We start from the raw sequence: 16,638 nt of genomic DNA on the forward strand, positions 1-16,638 counted from the left end.
GCGCGTCTCTGACTGGCGTGTTTCGCGCCTTATGCTGCCTATACATAAAAGGTTGCCCCGAAGTGGCAATAAATAACGTCGCAGAAGCTGGAGTGTCAAGCTAGAGAGCCTGCTTTACAGGGAGTTTCTAACTCCTCGATCAGGGTAACGTGGTTTATGGGCCGCGTTTGCAGAACCAGCTGCGAGGTGTTGAAAGCGGTGATCATCTGCAAACGACTCAGCCTTTCCGCCTGCTTTTTTCTTTACCAGACGAAAACGCAGCGCATGCGTACTTTGACGAGTCTCCGTAGCAGGCGTCCACCATTAAATTGCGAATGCTCCCCATAGTTTGAGATGAATCCTTTCTGAAATCTGGGCTCTCTATTTCATGCTGCGAGATGCTGCTATCATGACGATTGGTCATAACAATCCCGGCTAAAAGCCCGAACGAACGCGTGTGCCGCTGTCGCCACGGCGTCCGAATTTCTGGCTGTCAAAGCTTCCGTAGACTGTCAGACTGGAGAGCGACCCGGGGAAGAACAGGCGTCTGCCACCTCCGCCACCGCTGCTGGGACACCGCCAAAATCGCGACCGGCGACAGCATGACACTTCTATGACTTCAGCAGGTGGAGATTGAGGAACAAATTTTATGGACGCGATAAACACACCAGTCGGAGATGCGTTCCAGGCAACATAGTCTTACAGGTGTTTTATAGAACTTTAGCTCTCAAGTTTTGAACAACGACCTTGGCAAGCAACATCGGATATTTTAGGTCGAGTTTCCAGAATGCATAGCGTTGCGTCCTTTCAAACGCTCCGTTAGTGTGCGTGAACCTTGAGCAGACGCCGAGGGAAGTTGTCAGATGCTAGTTTACCCCCGTGGAAGGCACTTGATCGAACGCTAGAGGGCCACTTTTCGCCAGCATTGAATGGTCGCGTTTCGCGGACGCTAGCGGAGGCGCTTCTTTTGTGGTAGCGTCTCGTGAACGCTACAGCGCACGCTGGCCGAGAGAAACATGTCTATGTGCGGTAGTAGAAGGAGTTATAATTGCAAATGACGCCGTAGGCTATCGCGCGTCTGTTCGCACGGCTAGCAGATGGTGTGGACGGTAGACTACAACTATAGTGCCTAGAGCCCGACTCCGACTGGTGTGTTTACCGCGTCGAAAAAAGTGCTCCCTCGATTTCCCCCTGATGACGTCACACAAGTTTCATGCTGGTCGCGACTCTGGCGGTGTCCCAGAAGCTGTGGTGGATGTAGCAGACGCCTGTTCTGCTGCAGGTAATCTAGGTAGTCCACGGAAGCTACGGCAGCAAGTTGGGACGCCTGGGACACCGTTACGACAGCGACACTCGCGTTCGCTTGTGCTTTTCGCCAGCATTTCTCCAACCAACCGCCAGGATCGCGACAGGCTACAGCATGACATTCCGGCTTTTGCGACGTCATTTGTTGCCACTTCAGGACCACTTTAATGTATGGGCGGCGTAGGACACTAAACACTCCAGAGAGACGCGTTCCAGGAACCATACGTACCGCACTTCTTGGCATAGAGACTTCAGGCCTGCGAACATTTTTCGCTGAACAGCCAAGCCAATTCAGCTGTAGTGTGTGGGTCACTGAGGTAGGAATAACAGGAAACGACATACCGGCTCAAGCCAGCCAAACCAGAAAATCGCAAGTGCAGCCGGATTTAGAGATCGCAGTCGGTGGAAAGGCCCCATAGATTGCCCGGCTTTAAGTGTGGTGGCGTGATGTCACTTTAAGAGCTTCTTACCTCCATGGTGCGGAACCATCATTCTGGGGGTGGGGCCTAGAGCGGGTGGTGAACTCCAAATTAGGGAAAAAAAGAATACATGTCCCATTTAAGCCCTTTAAATATTTTTGTTTTGCTTTTCATGTTTTTATAAACACGTAAATATACACTGTTCAGTAGTGCTGTGCAATAAATACCACCATTAACATTTTTTGTGCAAAATCATGAAACTGTCGTGACGCACTATCCCCGCCATTTCGTCAGAGCCAACGTTTCTAAAACAGTCAGTTGGGAAACTCACCCTTGAAACCTGGACCAGTGCCGTCCACTAAGACCGAACTAAAAACGATAACAACGTCACCCTTTAGCGACGAGTTGAAACATGCAAGATGCTTTATATGGCTACTGCTAGAGTCACTGAATGTTCCCAGAGTACCGAAACTCCAGGCTCCAGGTGCCAAGGTGGCAGCTCAATCTTTTTCTTTACTGTGATCACCACAAACTTTTGAAAAGCATGTTCTTGCGTAAAAACAAATGAGAAAGTCTCGTTTTGCAGCAAAGATTATTGGATATTTGGACAAAATGACAGGAGCGTGTTGTTTGCATGAAGCTTGAGTTTACAGCGTTTCGCGGCACAATTATTATTGTTTTATTCAACCATGTCTCACCGCTGATTTCAGGTAACGTGTCCCGACCTGGGCGCGTCCCATCTTCGGTAGTAATTCGCGGGGCGTCCGCTCGGGACGCGTCGCGAATTACGGGGTGGCATTCCTGAAACACCCTCCAACGTATATGTTTCAGCGCCAAAATTGCCGATTAAAGCCAAAAAAGAACAGTCACAGTAGACGCTATCGAATGCGATACTCCCGAGCAAGCAAAACCAGCCCTGCTGTTTCCCGAGCGGCCGCTGCGGGAGAAATGTCACCGTCGCGGTCGACTTAGCTTAAACCGCCTTTATCTTGGAAAAAGTGGCACCATTCATTCTTGTGAAAATGCTTGAGACATGTGCCGTGTGCCACTTCTGGCACGAACATGGAATCTGAAATCTAGCCTAGTGCTGCCCTGTGCCGCCATGATCTTCCCAAGGGCTGCACATTGCTCGTGCATCGACACACCTTGCGCTACTTTTGAAACATGAAGAGGCTTTACATTAGCTCGTTTCTCGAGTACGGATCGGTGTCTCATTCTCGGAGCAGGCTCTATGGCTGTTTCCCAGCTTTGTTCTAGCAACGTTGGGTGCAGCCTTCACCTCGACGTCGTCTTTCCCGGCGAAGCACGGACGCGCGCTACACTGCGTGTCCGATAAGAAACACAGCCACCACAGTGTCATCGTCTATTGCCACTGACGGATGTTCCCTCTCCGGTGGTACATACAAATATAAAACCAGACTGCGTAGCTGGAAGAATACGACTTGGAACCCAGGCACGCGATGCAACAGAACGGTCCTTGACTGCCGCTACCAAGGCAGCAAACCGCCGTTATTTTTCTATGTCGGTATTTGCTTTTCCCCACGACGCTGTATCCCAAACCTGATGGCACCGAAAACCGACATAACGCGTTGCCATGGCCACCCAGCAGGACCTTCAACTTCAAATGAGTCCAGTAGTTGCTACGGACCCAGCAGGAGTTGATTCAAAGGCATCACCAGCAGCTTCAGCAAAAGCAGCACCAACTCGATGGTCTCGTGCAGCAGCATCTTGCCAACACCAACACAACACCGCTCGTGCCTGCCGGCGCCGCAGCAGATGGCGGAACCCCTGCAGCCGCCATCTCGGACGCTGCTTCGCTCGGCGCCAGCCGTGTCGCCATCAAACTTCCGCCGTTTCGGGCGGACTCGCCTGAGGTATTTTTTGCACAAGTGGAGCTCCAGTTCTCCCTAGGCCTCTACTTGTACGAACCCCATACCGAACGCAAGACCGAACGCGCTACGATTACGTCGTCGCCCACCTTGACAGCCGCTACGCCAACGAGATACGGGATATCCTCGACAACCCACCAGCGGCCAACCTTTGTCAACATCTCAAAACTGAACTCACCCACCACCTGTCACTATCGGAGAACTAGAATAGGCGTCAACTTATTTAGTCCGCAAAACTCGCTGAGCGCAAACCATCACAATTCCTCCGCCACATGCGCGCTCTCGCAGGCAATACGCAAGTCCACGATTTCTTTCTGCGAACACTATGGCTCCAATGACTGCCACCGCGCATCCAGGCCATTCTGCAGAACAAGCAGGTCTGGTGCAGGCTCCGTCTAGACCAACTTACCGAAATTGCTCACTGCGTCATCGAGGTTTCTGTACCGCCGCTGTCGCGCACCATCCAGGCCGTCGGCGCACCGCTGGACACCACAGTGGTCGAGCACCGAATCGACGATCACCCGACAGCTCAGCTCCATCCAACGACGCTAGGATCAAAACCCTCCAACGTGCCCTCGTTACCGCTCACAAAGCCGTGACCGTAAGACCGGCTCGTCGTAGCAGTCTGGTGACAATGAGATATGCCATACAACCATCGACGCTTCGGTGACAGAGCCCGATAATGCCGACACACCCTGCTCCGCCGGACATCGGGGAAACGCCAACGAATGCGTGTGGACGCGGCTGCAAGCTGCCAACCCGGAAGCCCCCGCATCTTTGCCACTGATGAAATCACAAGGCAACGGTTCCTTGTCGACTGCGGCTCCGGCATTTCCTGCTATCCACGTGCCCATTTTTAAGGCTCCCATCCACCAACGTTTTTGGAGCTCAACACAGCGAACCGGTCCCCCATAAAGACCTACGGCTCGCTCCATCTGCCCATCCAACTAAAAGACATACACCGTGACCTCCTTCAGAATTTTGTCATCGCCGACGTCATCAAGCCAACCATCGCCTCAGACTTTTTGGGACACTACCACCTCCTTCCGGACTGCCGCAACGACCAACTCAATGACGCGACAACAGGACTTTCTTCGCCAGGCCAGCCCACGACCACCCACCAGCCCAGCATTAAAGTACTCAGTGTGGAAAACCTTTCGCCGTACCACGCCATACTTGCCGAATTTCCCAAATTGACGCGTCCCAGCGGGCTGCCACGGGATTGCGACAAACCACTGTACACCAGCATCCGGACCACTCCGAGACCACCGGTTTTTCACAGCGCCCGTCGTCTTGCTTTCTGATCGCTTGCGCATCGCCGAAGATGAGTTCGAGGTCATGCTCCACGAAAGAATCGCCCGCCGAACCGACAGCCCCAGGGCCTCGCCGCTTCACCTTGTCCCAAAAAATACCGAAGGCTGGCGACCCTGTGGAGATCACAGCGCCCTCAACGCTCGCACTATCCCCGACAGGTACCCCATCCATCAAATAGGGGATTTCGCCCAACGCGTCCATGGTTGCCATGTCTTCTCCGTGCTAGATTTTGTGAAGGCCTACACAGAGATACCCGCGAACCCAGACGACATCCCTAAAACTGCGATCATCACACCCTTTGGCTTGCTAGAGTTTCCCCTCATGAGCTTTGGCTTGACGAACGCAGGACAGATGTTTCAACGTTTCATCGATGAAGGCGTCCATGGTCACGACTTCTGCTTCGTCTATCTTGACGATATATTAATTTTCTCCCGAAATACCGAAGACCGCCATATGCACCTTCGTCTTCTCTTCAAACGACTTGATGTCTTTTGAAGAGTAAACGATATCCAAAAGTATTCGTCAATATCCAAAAGAGCGCTCTTGGCGCCCCTCTCTTCAACTTACTCGGTCACCGAGTTTCATGAGAGAGGACTCGACCCTCGCCTCACCACATCTTAGACTTGCAAAATTATCCTCAACCGTTCTCCGCTAAAGACCTCCGTCGTTTTCTCGGCATGCTCAACTTCTACGGCATTTCTTGCCTCACACAGCTGACTACCAATCTCATCTTCATGATGCCTTGGCTGGGCTACCAGTCAACCACCCCGTCACCCGGACGCCAGCTTCGCCACTCTTCTTTTTCTTCCCGTACCAGACGCTCCCTTGGAGCTCTCCCGGGCGCCCCCAGCTTCGCCATCGGCGCCTCCCTCATGCAACACGTCGACAACACATGGCGTCCCTTGGCATTTTTCACAAAAAAACTCTCCATTCGGAAGGCGTCCTTTCCCACCGCCAGGCCCTCCCGAAACAACTACGATATCCGCCCAGACGAACTAGCTAGCTTACAGCAGAGAGCTTCTCGCCATATACAAAGCAGTTCAGCATTTTTACCACATCCTCGAGGCGCAGCATTGCATTATTTACACCAACCACAAATTCCTAACCTACGGTTTCTCTCAACGCCGTGAAAAACTTTCACCGGTACAGCAGAAACAGATTTTGTTCGTTGCTCAGTTTACCACCGACATCCCGCGTGTCGACGGGAAAGATAACAAAGTCGCCGATGCGCTTCCCCGTGTATCGGCTATCAAATTTCCGCCAATAACAGCTGATTTTCTCGCCGAGGCTCAAACAGCCGACACAGAAATACGGCAGCTCCTTAAGAGCGGGTCTTCGCTACATCTGCAACAAGTCCCCGTTCCTGGGTCAACAGCCACTATCTACCGCGACATGTCAACAGGACAACCCAAACACTACGTGCCCCCGTACTATCGCCGTAGCTTTTTCCACCAGCTACACCACCTCATTCATTCCAGAATCCGCGCTTCTTCACGCCTTGTGGCTTACCGTTACGTCTATACATTCATGCAGCGTTACTGCCGCAACTAAGGACGCTCCTGCATTCAATGCCAACGCGCAAAATTCGCCAGGCACGTCACTTCACAGCTAGGAGTATTTCCTCAGCCCTCTTGTCGTTTTCAACACGTCCATCTTGACATCATAGGCCCGTATCCCCTAGCCGGACCTTACCGCTACTGCCTCACCGACATCGATCGATATACTCGATGGCCTGAGGCATGGCTCCTCAAGAAAATCACCGCGAAATATGTCGCCTCGGGCTTGTTCACCGGTTGGATCTCTCGCTTCGGCTCTCCTTGCCGCGCCACAACCAATGTGGTTGTGATGTGGCCTCCAGAAGCTTCTTACCTCCATGGTGCGGGATCACCATTCTGTGGTGATTCTGCACCAGAGCGAGTGGTTACCGTCACCTAAATACCGCCTACCATCGTAACTTTTGCGCAAAAAAATATTTTTTTCAGGCAAACTTAAGAAAAAAATAATACACGGCCATTACTTTTTTTTGCATTTAATTTTTTTAGTAAACGTAGATATACACAGTTCAATAGCTCTGTTCAATAAATAACACCATTGACAATTTTATGCAAAAACATGAAACCATACACGATCCGTCCATTATACAAAGATTGTAAGCTAATCAGTTTACATGTTATTTTCTAGTCATAAAACGAATTGAATGGCAAGCAACGATCGTAGAAGAGACATATATATTTTTTAACTCGCTCAGTACTACAATAGTTAGTCTCTCCAATGCTGTTCCATACAACTGTTGAAAACTGAACAAGGCTTCGCACAAAAGAGCTAAATAACATTAAACATTCTGGACTTTTAATATTGCCCGATATGCGTGTTATGACACAAAAACACTTAGAGACGAGTTGAGAGTATTTGTAACCTGATGATGAAAATAAATTGTATTGCTTAAATAGTAAATATATACCCAAATCCATTGCCACCAAAACATGGGTTATATTCGTATGTGTCTATGTCCACAACAAAGTAGAATCGCAAAACATCACATACACTGCACTTTAAAGAATAGTGTACAGACTAGCCAATATCTCCATTTTAATATTTATTATATAAACCTTAATAAACGCATTGTGTAAAAACCTCCCTAATGGTGAAAACTCCCTTCTTGCAGCATTTTGTGTACATTCGCAGCGAACTAAGTTTACGTTTTAATGCCTAACTGCATGATAAAGTTAAAAAAAAAAAAACTTCATTCAGGAACGAAAGTGCCTTCCTTAGAGATGTTTTATAGGACCGGTTCTCATACTTCTTTTCTAGTCTACTGCTTTTTGGTTAAACTTTAGTTTGAAAAAAAAGTACCAAAAAAAGTTCAAAGGAAAAAAAAAACTTTGGCGTCATGAATACGTGGAACCATCGTTACGCCAATTCATTATTGGATCTCTAAAGGTTACTACCGGGTTCATTTCGTTGTTTCGTTGCCGCTAACCACCAGCAGAGTGCGAGAAAACGGAGTTCCAAACGTGGATTTACTTTTGTTCAAAATGGTGGCTCTATCTGCTCAGTTACTCGTTCGGACACTTTCGTTTTTAACATTCATAATCTTATCAAAAGATAATTTTTAAGATTCTACAAGATATATCACACACACACACACACAACGAAAACATTTTTAGAACACAGCTTTAGTGGCCTGACGTTTTGTTTCCGCATAGAAGGGCAAGGGGAAGCGTTTTAGTTATAGGTGTTTACTTCGCAAGAATATATCTACGGTCATTCAGGTGGCGCTAGATTAATTATAACTCAAAGCCTGAGTAAAAAAAAAATATGCATGTCTGTCAAAGGGTGACAGTTATGAGGCTCCGACGCCATTCCCTGAAGCCTAATAAATCAAACAAAATCACGTAAATAATAAGTAACTGTTGTTTGAAATCTTATTTCTAAATCACAATATTTTTGTTTCTCAAGTTATCACCAGCGGCGATTACGGTAGCTAAAACGATGTCCAAAGCAGAGCATTGAACTGCGTTTGTATTTTCGTCGTTTCAGATTGAAAAACAACTTTTGATTGATCTGAACCCCGATTCATGTTATTGTGCCCTAAAAACCTAGATCAATGTTAGTAATAGTAATAGTAATATTTACATTAGTTCAGGAGAGCCGCGGCGCCGCAGAAAGGCAAGTAGCCCATACGGTGAAGGTCTGCGGTGTTGCATCTGGTGATGATGTGGTAAGATATAGTGTAGAGAGGCTAGATAGCTGCTGACGATGTTTAAATGGAGCTTGTGAGCGAGGGTGAGGGGATGATGGTGGATATTCTGCTACCTAGCAGTCACAAGGCTATAGCGCTGCTTTATTTTTACTTTTGTATATAGAAAAATTAACAGATAAAATGAAAAGCAAATTCAGAATGGACTGGGAGTAATGTTCTTTACAGAGCGTATCTCACGCGAACACCGAACCGGTGATCGCGTAAGGTATGTCTTGGGGATTCCCTCATTTTGTGTTGCTGCTTTTTGCGAAATTATACTTAGTAATTAAAATAACATCGTCTGTAACTGGAGATGTGAATAATAGTTAAGATCTCAATAAGTGACGTTTCCACAGCAAATAACCTCATTCGTAATAAGGCTTTTGCTTTCAGAGCCGTGGTTATACCCTTGCTCACATACTTGAGGTATTTAGTGTCGTTTGTTGTTGATATATTATAGATGGTTGAGGTGGCTGAAAAACACTGGGTCAAGAGAAGGACACACAACGTGTCGTCACGACATGGAGATCCAAAATGTGAATACGCTGAAATTTTTGGTAGTGCTGATGAAAAACAAAAAGAGGAAGAAAAAAAGTACACCTTAGTACTTGAAGCCAAATTTGGAGAAATGTAAGCATCTTGCACTCAAGTTATACCTAATTAAATTTTTTAGTTCCATGGCTTTCGATAGAGTTCAACACATAGGGAAAGGCCTGTAAAGTAATATTTACAAATAATCAAAGTCCTTCAAATCGGTTACTTTTTAAAGTAAATATGTATTAATTGGGTTACTCTTATTAGGTAATAATCACCAGAGTAATTATATTACTTTTGAAAGCTATAATATCACTTCTAACCGTTACAATTTCTTCCTCAACCCCTAAGTCTTTTGATTTACGACTACTCAAACACCCCAATCAGAGGTACATATGCTAAAATATTTCCACTGTATCATCTTTAAAATCTTCCGAACCAGAAATAGTAGCATAATTGCTATCGAGCTCCGCAAAAGAAAGTCACATTCTTTGTCTAGAAAATGTACATAGGGCTTCGCTGGATTTTGAGTTGGTGCTATTAGCTTCAAGTTCTCTCTAATAAAAAAGGCCTGTCAGTCCAATGTTCGACGGTTAATCTAGTATGTGCGTCTGTATCAGCCGTCTAAATAATTAATTACTCTCTTTAAAAAAGTATAAATCTGGCTCAAAACACCTTACCATTTCAACCTCCAAGATAACCAGAACCAGATAATGTAATGATGTGGTGTGACAAAAAAAAAGTTTATATATTTGTTACATTTACGTAACTGGTTGGCGTACCGGAGAAATCAAAAGGATGACCTGTCAGGTGATTCTAATCTGTAAGTGCACATGGCAAGAAGCCCGATTTCGAACCGGTTCAAGAATCGTAAATACGTTTTGTGTGACATTTTAGAACAGTCCTTGTACAAACCTTTATTCATATTTCTAGTATTGTCGAAATATTTTTTTTTTTTTGTGAGGTGGCTAGGTTCATTGAGATGGTGCCAATATTACTAGGGGTGTTCGAATATTAATATTTTCGAATACGAATCGAATATCAAATAGTTGACGGCAGGTGCATTTATTCACAGGATTTCTATTTTCACATGTTGAAACTGCAGTTATTTATTCTTTCTGAATTTTTTTTTTATTTGTGAACTGCAGTTGATTTTTTTGTATGCCAACTTGTAACCTTAACGAGAATAAAAACGCTAAAACGAAAATTCTAGTTGTAGGAAAGATTACAAGTTGTCATGCAGAAAAATCAACTGCAGCACATGGTCAGGTTGGAGGCGCTCCCTTCGAGCGGAAACTACACCTCCAGCCGCAAAAATAAAAAAAATAAAAAAATCCGTTTTTACTTGGCATTGAAGTGGCAGGTATTGCCAGGTATTTTATGCAAAGCTTTGCCAGACTCGGATATCTTAAGCACCCGACAGTTCGCCACCCCTTACACGGATCACTCCCTCTCTCTTTAGCAGTGCCTCCTCCGCATACGCTACAACTTCCAGTTCTGAAGCTGAAACCACTTTGCTTCCCATTGCACTTTTGGCTAAGTGGTCAAATGCCTGCCAAACATCTGTTGACGGCGTTCAGCCTTGTTCTTGTGACTGTGTTGCCATTTCCGGGTGGATTTCTTCAGTAGCATCACATGAGGCCAGCTCTTGCAGCACCAGAGCTTTTAGCCATAATAATTTTTCTTTTTCGGCTTTGAAAATAGTGCACTTGAAGCGTGGGTTTAAGAACATAGCAAGGCATGCTTCCTTGTACTCGTCATACAGGGTGAACCTTGCCTTGATAAATCTTATCAGTTCTGCGGGAAATTATGATGCCCCAGCACAGTAACCTAGACAGTGGAGCATACCGAAAATCACAGGAACTTGGAAAGACAAAGACGGATACTTCTCAGCACTGGCAATAACAGTGGCATCAAACAATGGCTTGAATGATTGTACATATTCAGAAGCATATTTCCATGCTGATGAACACTGTTCATCGATGTCACAGTCCGACGTAGTAAGCTCCACAGTGACTGCTTTTTTGAGTTCCAGAAGGCGAGACAACTTAAGATACTGGCTATTCCATCTCGAATCCACGTCTTGCACCAGACGGAGTGTGTCCTTTCCCATCTTCTTTTGGCACTTTTCAAGCCTTTTTTGAGCTGATGAACTGTGCTTGTAATGTTTCACAATATGCCTCACTTTCTTGCACAGGCGATCAATGGCCGGCGAACGGGATCTCGCGTCATTAATCGCCAGTTGAAGCGTATGCGTGAAGCACGCTCTTTCAGTCCACGGAAGTCTCCTTACCGCATATAGCATGTTGCGCCCGTTATCCGTTACCATGAACTTCGCACATTCATCGGGTATCTATAAGTCACGGCACATTTCGTCCAGAAGAGTTGCGATGCTCACAGCACCGTGACTGGCAGCCATGTGTCGAGTGTTTACTGTGGACCACTCTCTCATGAACTTTGGAGTGAGAAGACGGCGGGTAAAGCTCACGTAACTTTCGTTAGCGCGCGATTTCCACATGTCGCTTCTGAAGGCAACAGCGGTAGTGCCGCCTTCAAAGGCACTGTTGAGCTCTGCTTTCAGCTTCTTTTGGGTGTCGTCATACATCCGTGGCACAAGCACGCGCGAGAGTATACGCCCCGCAAGTGGGCTCATTTTCGTCTTCTGCGCGTGAGAAAGGAAGTAGCGGTGACGTCAGAACGCCGAGCCCTGATTGGCTGATCGCGACCCTCTATCTGAGCGTCGTCTGCTCCTTTGCAACGTCGTCTGCTCGCAACGTCGTCTGCGTCTGTCGTACCTTTCCTGCGACTTTCGGAAGTGCAGGTCTTTACGAGCGAGCTCGACTTCGCCTTTCAGAGAGGGCAGACGAAATAACTCGAGCAGTACGTTGTTTTTGTCTAACAACTAGCAGACGCGCATCAAGGAAGGAAGTCAAAAGACTCACTGGCGAGGTCTCCCGAGGCGCCGAGGTTTGTTTGCTAAGATCCGAGAGTGAGCGTGTTAGTGTCCGCAAGTTCGCTCCCAAATACTTTTTCCCGCCTTTCGTGTGCGGCGAGACTCCTCACTCTTTAACGGCGTCGGCGGGTTGGCGCAGTTAACGTCGTCTGCTTTACGTCTGCTAATCAAAGCGATGGCTGCTTTACCTTTCCTGCGTCTGTCGGAGATTCACCGCTTTTTCACCGGCGAGAGTCACCGTTGCCTCGGAACACAAGGAGATGACAAGAGGAAGATATTGACCTCTTAATCTAAAATTGAGGTCAGCGATCAAAGTATAAGACGGGAAGGGTTCACAAGGGTCGCGCGGGCATATTCCATTCAGCGCGCCAGCCGGTCGTAGGCAGACGGTCGCCGAGTCGAAGTGCCTGCTAGGCCTATCTGCAGAGCACGCTTGGTCGTTGTCGGTGGAATTGTGGCCGTTGGAGCTCTTCCCGGGTGTTAGTGGATCCAGCGTTCTTGTTCGTCGTGGTCTGTTTCAAGTACTTTTTTTCTTTTTTCTTGCTGTTTGAAGTCGGGACGCGTGAGAAGCGCACGTAGAAAAATAAACGTCCGTTGGTCGTCGCGACCGCGACGATGTCGGCCATGCTGATTTGATCGTAAGAAGTGCGTAAGATAGCTTCGAAGCTGTCGTAGGATTTCGTCGTAACCTGCGCAAAACTTACGAAAATTTCGTTTTGTGAATACGAAATTGTTCTCAAGTTTTGTCTTACGGATTTTTTTGGCGTAAGATCGTTTTGTGAACCTGGTCTCTGGCCTCTGCGCTTCCGAAAGTCGCAGGAAAGGTACGACAGACGCAGACGACGTTGCGAGCAGACGACGTTGCAAAGGAGCAGACGACGCTCAGATAGGGGATCGCGATCAGCCAATCAGGGCTCGGCGTTCTGACGTCACCGCTGCCCCCTGCTCAAGAAGCAGACGAACTTGCCCTCCGCATAGAACGGGATGGTAGGCGATAGTTGGGAAAGGCTTCTGTCAGAAGTTTTTTGAAGTCGCTGTCTTCCACGATGCTGTAAGGCTGTAAATAGAGCGCCACCATGGCGGCCACCTTGTTATTTACCCCTCGCACCCTTTTTTCTGGCAGGGGCTCCGTGCGGCACACGAAGTTCGTCAACGTCGGTTGATCTTTTCCTGGCGTGCGGGCGGAAATCCCACAATACTCTTTCAACAACACAGGATGTGCTCTGAAATGGTTGACAAGGGGCGTTGTCGTACCTGTGGGCGTTTTAAGCGTTCACTCGCATGCCGTACATTGCGCCATCGATCCCGTCACCCTCTCAAAATATTTCCAAATAGCACTCCTCTTTCTTGGTTTTGGTGCCGTTTCCCGTTCGTTCCTCCGCTTCGCAGACAGTTCCCCGCAATCACCTCCATCCGCAATAACACAACTGGGCGAACGCGAAGTGAGCACAGTTTACAAAGTCAGGAATCACAAGCGAACAGAAACTCGCCGATGACCGCTACCGACACCGGCACCACAAGCTTAGGCTGAAACCGCCATGCAGCTATGTCGCTCTCAGTGGGACCTGCTTAACGAAACTGAAAGCAAAAGTAAAACTTACACTTGCGAATAGGTTTTAAATATTGGATTAATTTCGAATATTCGTGTTACGACGAATATTCAAAAAATACCAAAGACTTTGTTTGGAAATCGAATGCGAAGATTAAATGTAGAATATTCGATTCTTATTCGAAATTGGGAATATTCGCCCAGCCCTAAATACTACTATAAAAATGAGTACTTGTTTTATGTGCAAAAGCATCAATAGGAGCGTGTTGCTGTTACCGGTACAGCTTAGAAAGAGAACAGCACTTCTTCGTTCATCAGGAAAGGATGGAGACGTTCTCGGTTGAAGAGCAAGGAACATCTCCCAGCAAGGAAGTTATAATGGGCAAGAGGTGGCGTCCGTATTCTCCGTGCCTGGAGCGAAATGTAACGGAAGTAGGCGTGGCCACGAAATGCCTTCTTATTGTCTCGGCTATTGAGACGACCCATTTCCTGCGTCTTTTTTTTTTACAAAGTTCCCCCATCTTTCACCACAGTCCCAAGTAACTTTCGTTAGGAATAGGAATCTCAGTTAACGGACGCCGCCACGAAAATATGGGCCAAACATCCGCGTTGCCATGGCATTGCCGTGACAACGCGGTTGTTTTCCCCAAAATGTCATGGCGGCGTCCATTGAATCGGTTTCAGAACAGGTTAGATATGGAGCCCAACACTTTCCTGACCAGAAGGAAGCCGGCGTGTGGCGGACGTTCTCGACACGTTCCGGGAGTGTCGTGTAGAGCCAGTCGTGATAGCTCGGCGTTGGAAAGCCAGCGTGTCAGTCGTCGCACGCAAGAACGCTGAGAATTGCATCGCGGGTTGAAAAAGCCGTACAAGCTCTCCTTCGAGGAGATGTTGGTTTCCCTCTGCCGTGATGAGAATGCGGGTTCCCATCGAAACTTTTTTTGGCGCGCCGATCGTATCGTAAGCCAGGCGCGACAGCGAGCAAACGAGGCAGACCGCACGCACGGAGCAGATTTAGCCTAAGTTCAAAGAAATGGACCGAGTGGCGAGCAGACGATTGGAGCTTGGTTGGATTTACGTTGGATGAGAGCGCGAAGGTGCGCAAGGAAATCTGGGACTAGGTTCTTTTTCCGGCATCGCTGGACATGGAGTCATGCCGGGTCCTGCCCTATTTAAATGTCAATGTCTCCCAGAAACCACTATCTATGAAAAACGGTGCTCCAACTCAGGGGCACATATAGATGATGATGATGACTATGATGATTAAGATAATAATAATAATATTAATAATAATATAAGTAATATTAATGAAAATAATTTGTTTCTCTGGGAGTGTTTTATATATTATATAATATATTATATGAAATATATATTAGAAAAAAATACATTATTTTATATTTTTCTGGTTTATAGCTTAGTGTTCCAATAAGCAAACTTATGGGAACACTAAAATATAAACCAGGACATTGACCTAATACATCAACACATTGAACAGTTTCGCCCTCACACAGTACGGGCACTGTCAGGAAAAGACAACGCAGTACATTTCATGAAAGAGCTACTGCAGGAATTATAACTTAAAAAAAAAAAGAAAACACGAAACCAAGCAACACAGAACATCAAATGCTACCTATATTTTACTTCTCCCAAAAATGATCAGCATATATGTCCATATCGGAGTCATCAGTTTGGTTATAGAGATGCTGAGCTCGTGACATGGGCGAGGCGTGGGATGGTTATTCGGATAAAATGGCAAAACAAATATACTACCCCGAATGGTGGCATGGAAATTAGCGAATGACACTAATCAAATGCTATTCCACCAATTGGTGGAGTGAACCTGTGCCTTAAGTGATGCCTTAAGAGATCGATCGAATCTTTCAACCATGCCGTTGGCTATAGCGTGACACACTCAAAGAAAAATGTGTCGCTGCCTACGTTTACTACTTGGAATACCTTTTAGCGGTCAAAATACGAGGACACAAAGTTGAGAATCAGACACGTCAGACCGATGTTTTCCGAGTGCAAGATTCTGGCGAGGCACAGGGAAAAAACTGAGGGACATAGCCGAGGCAGATGAGATTAAGAAGGGTTGTGCAGCATGTGTCAGCGTGGCCTCAATTGGTCTACTTGACAAGGAACGTGCGTTCCTCAATGACGCGGCCTGGCATCGGGTCGGCTAGTGATGGGGCGATATCAGAAACACGGAGGGTATATAAGTGACGTTTCATGTAAAAAAATCAGTTGTTAGTAGCGCACAGTGGTGTCTGATTCTCGTCTTTGTGTACTTGTCTTTTGAGCGCTAAAATGTATTCCAAGTTCTAAAACAAACTAGCCCAACAATCTACTCTACGTTTACTCTACTGCATAACATGCCGTAGAACTACGGCCGCAGCTGAAGAAACGTCTACGCGCTCCTGCCGCATGATGGTGTCGGATGCGGACGAAGCGAATGCCCGTGGTTCGGAGACCGGTAGAGACACATGTGTAGCCCCCGCGCGCCGCCATCTTTGAGGCGCACAAGCGGGACCGCGTGCAATTTTTTTCAGCGCTTCGACGACTCGCGTTAGAGCGTCCCGTGTACTTCCCGTGCCGCAAAGCACGCGAGGTCGGCCATTCGGTCGCTCTCCGGAGCGATGAGCGAAGATTGTGGAAGCACGGCTGCCGGAGCGGTGTCTATCGCCGTTTAAATCAGACGGGAGCGCGTCGCGTTGAAGCGTGCAAACAAGAAAAATGTGCGGAAAAATGTGCGTGCGTGCAAACAAGACAAAATGTGCGTGCGCACTGTGCGGTTCTTCGCAGCAGGCGTCTTTGTGACATCACTTCCGTGATCCAGTTTTTGCAACATCGAGCTTTCAGCTTTTTCCCCCTTCCAGGCGCGGAGAAAGACGTAGTTCTACGTCAGAAAGGTAGTCTGTGTGACTCCCTTTGGGCGGTAAACAGTTGCCCCTAGG

At 47.3% G+C, this 16,638-nt stretch overlaps 1 protein-coding gene across 1 annotated transcript in view; it reads left to right on the forward strand.

Annotated features, from left to right (window-relative positions):
* LOC115313825 overlaps window positions 1-16,638 on the forward strand; it is an 83,042-nt gene that overhangs the window by 10,306 nt on the left and 56,098 nt on the right. Inside the window, exon 2 of the mRNA XM_040205359.1 lies at window positions 9,109-9,278. Within this exon, the coding sequence (XP_040061293.1) occupies window positions 9,109-9,278 (170 nt within the window). The remainder of the gene's footprint in view (window positions 1-9,108; window positions 9,279-16,638) is intronic.

This window comes from Ixodes scapularis, unplaced genomic scaffold (genome assembly GCF_016920785.2).
Source record: "Ixodes scapularis isolate PalLabHiFi unplaced genomic scaffold, ASM1692078v2 PGA_scaffold4__175_contigs__length_147842914, whole genome shotgun sequence".
Classification (NCBI taxonomy): domain Eukaryota; kingdom Metazoa; phylum Arthropoda; class Arachnida; order Ixodida; family Ixodidae; genus Ixodes; species Ixodes scapularis.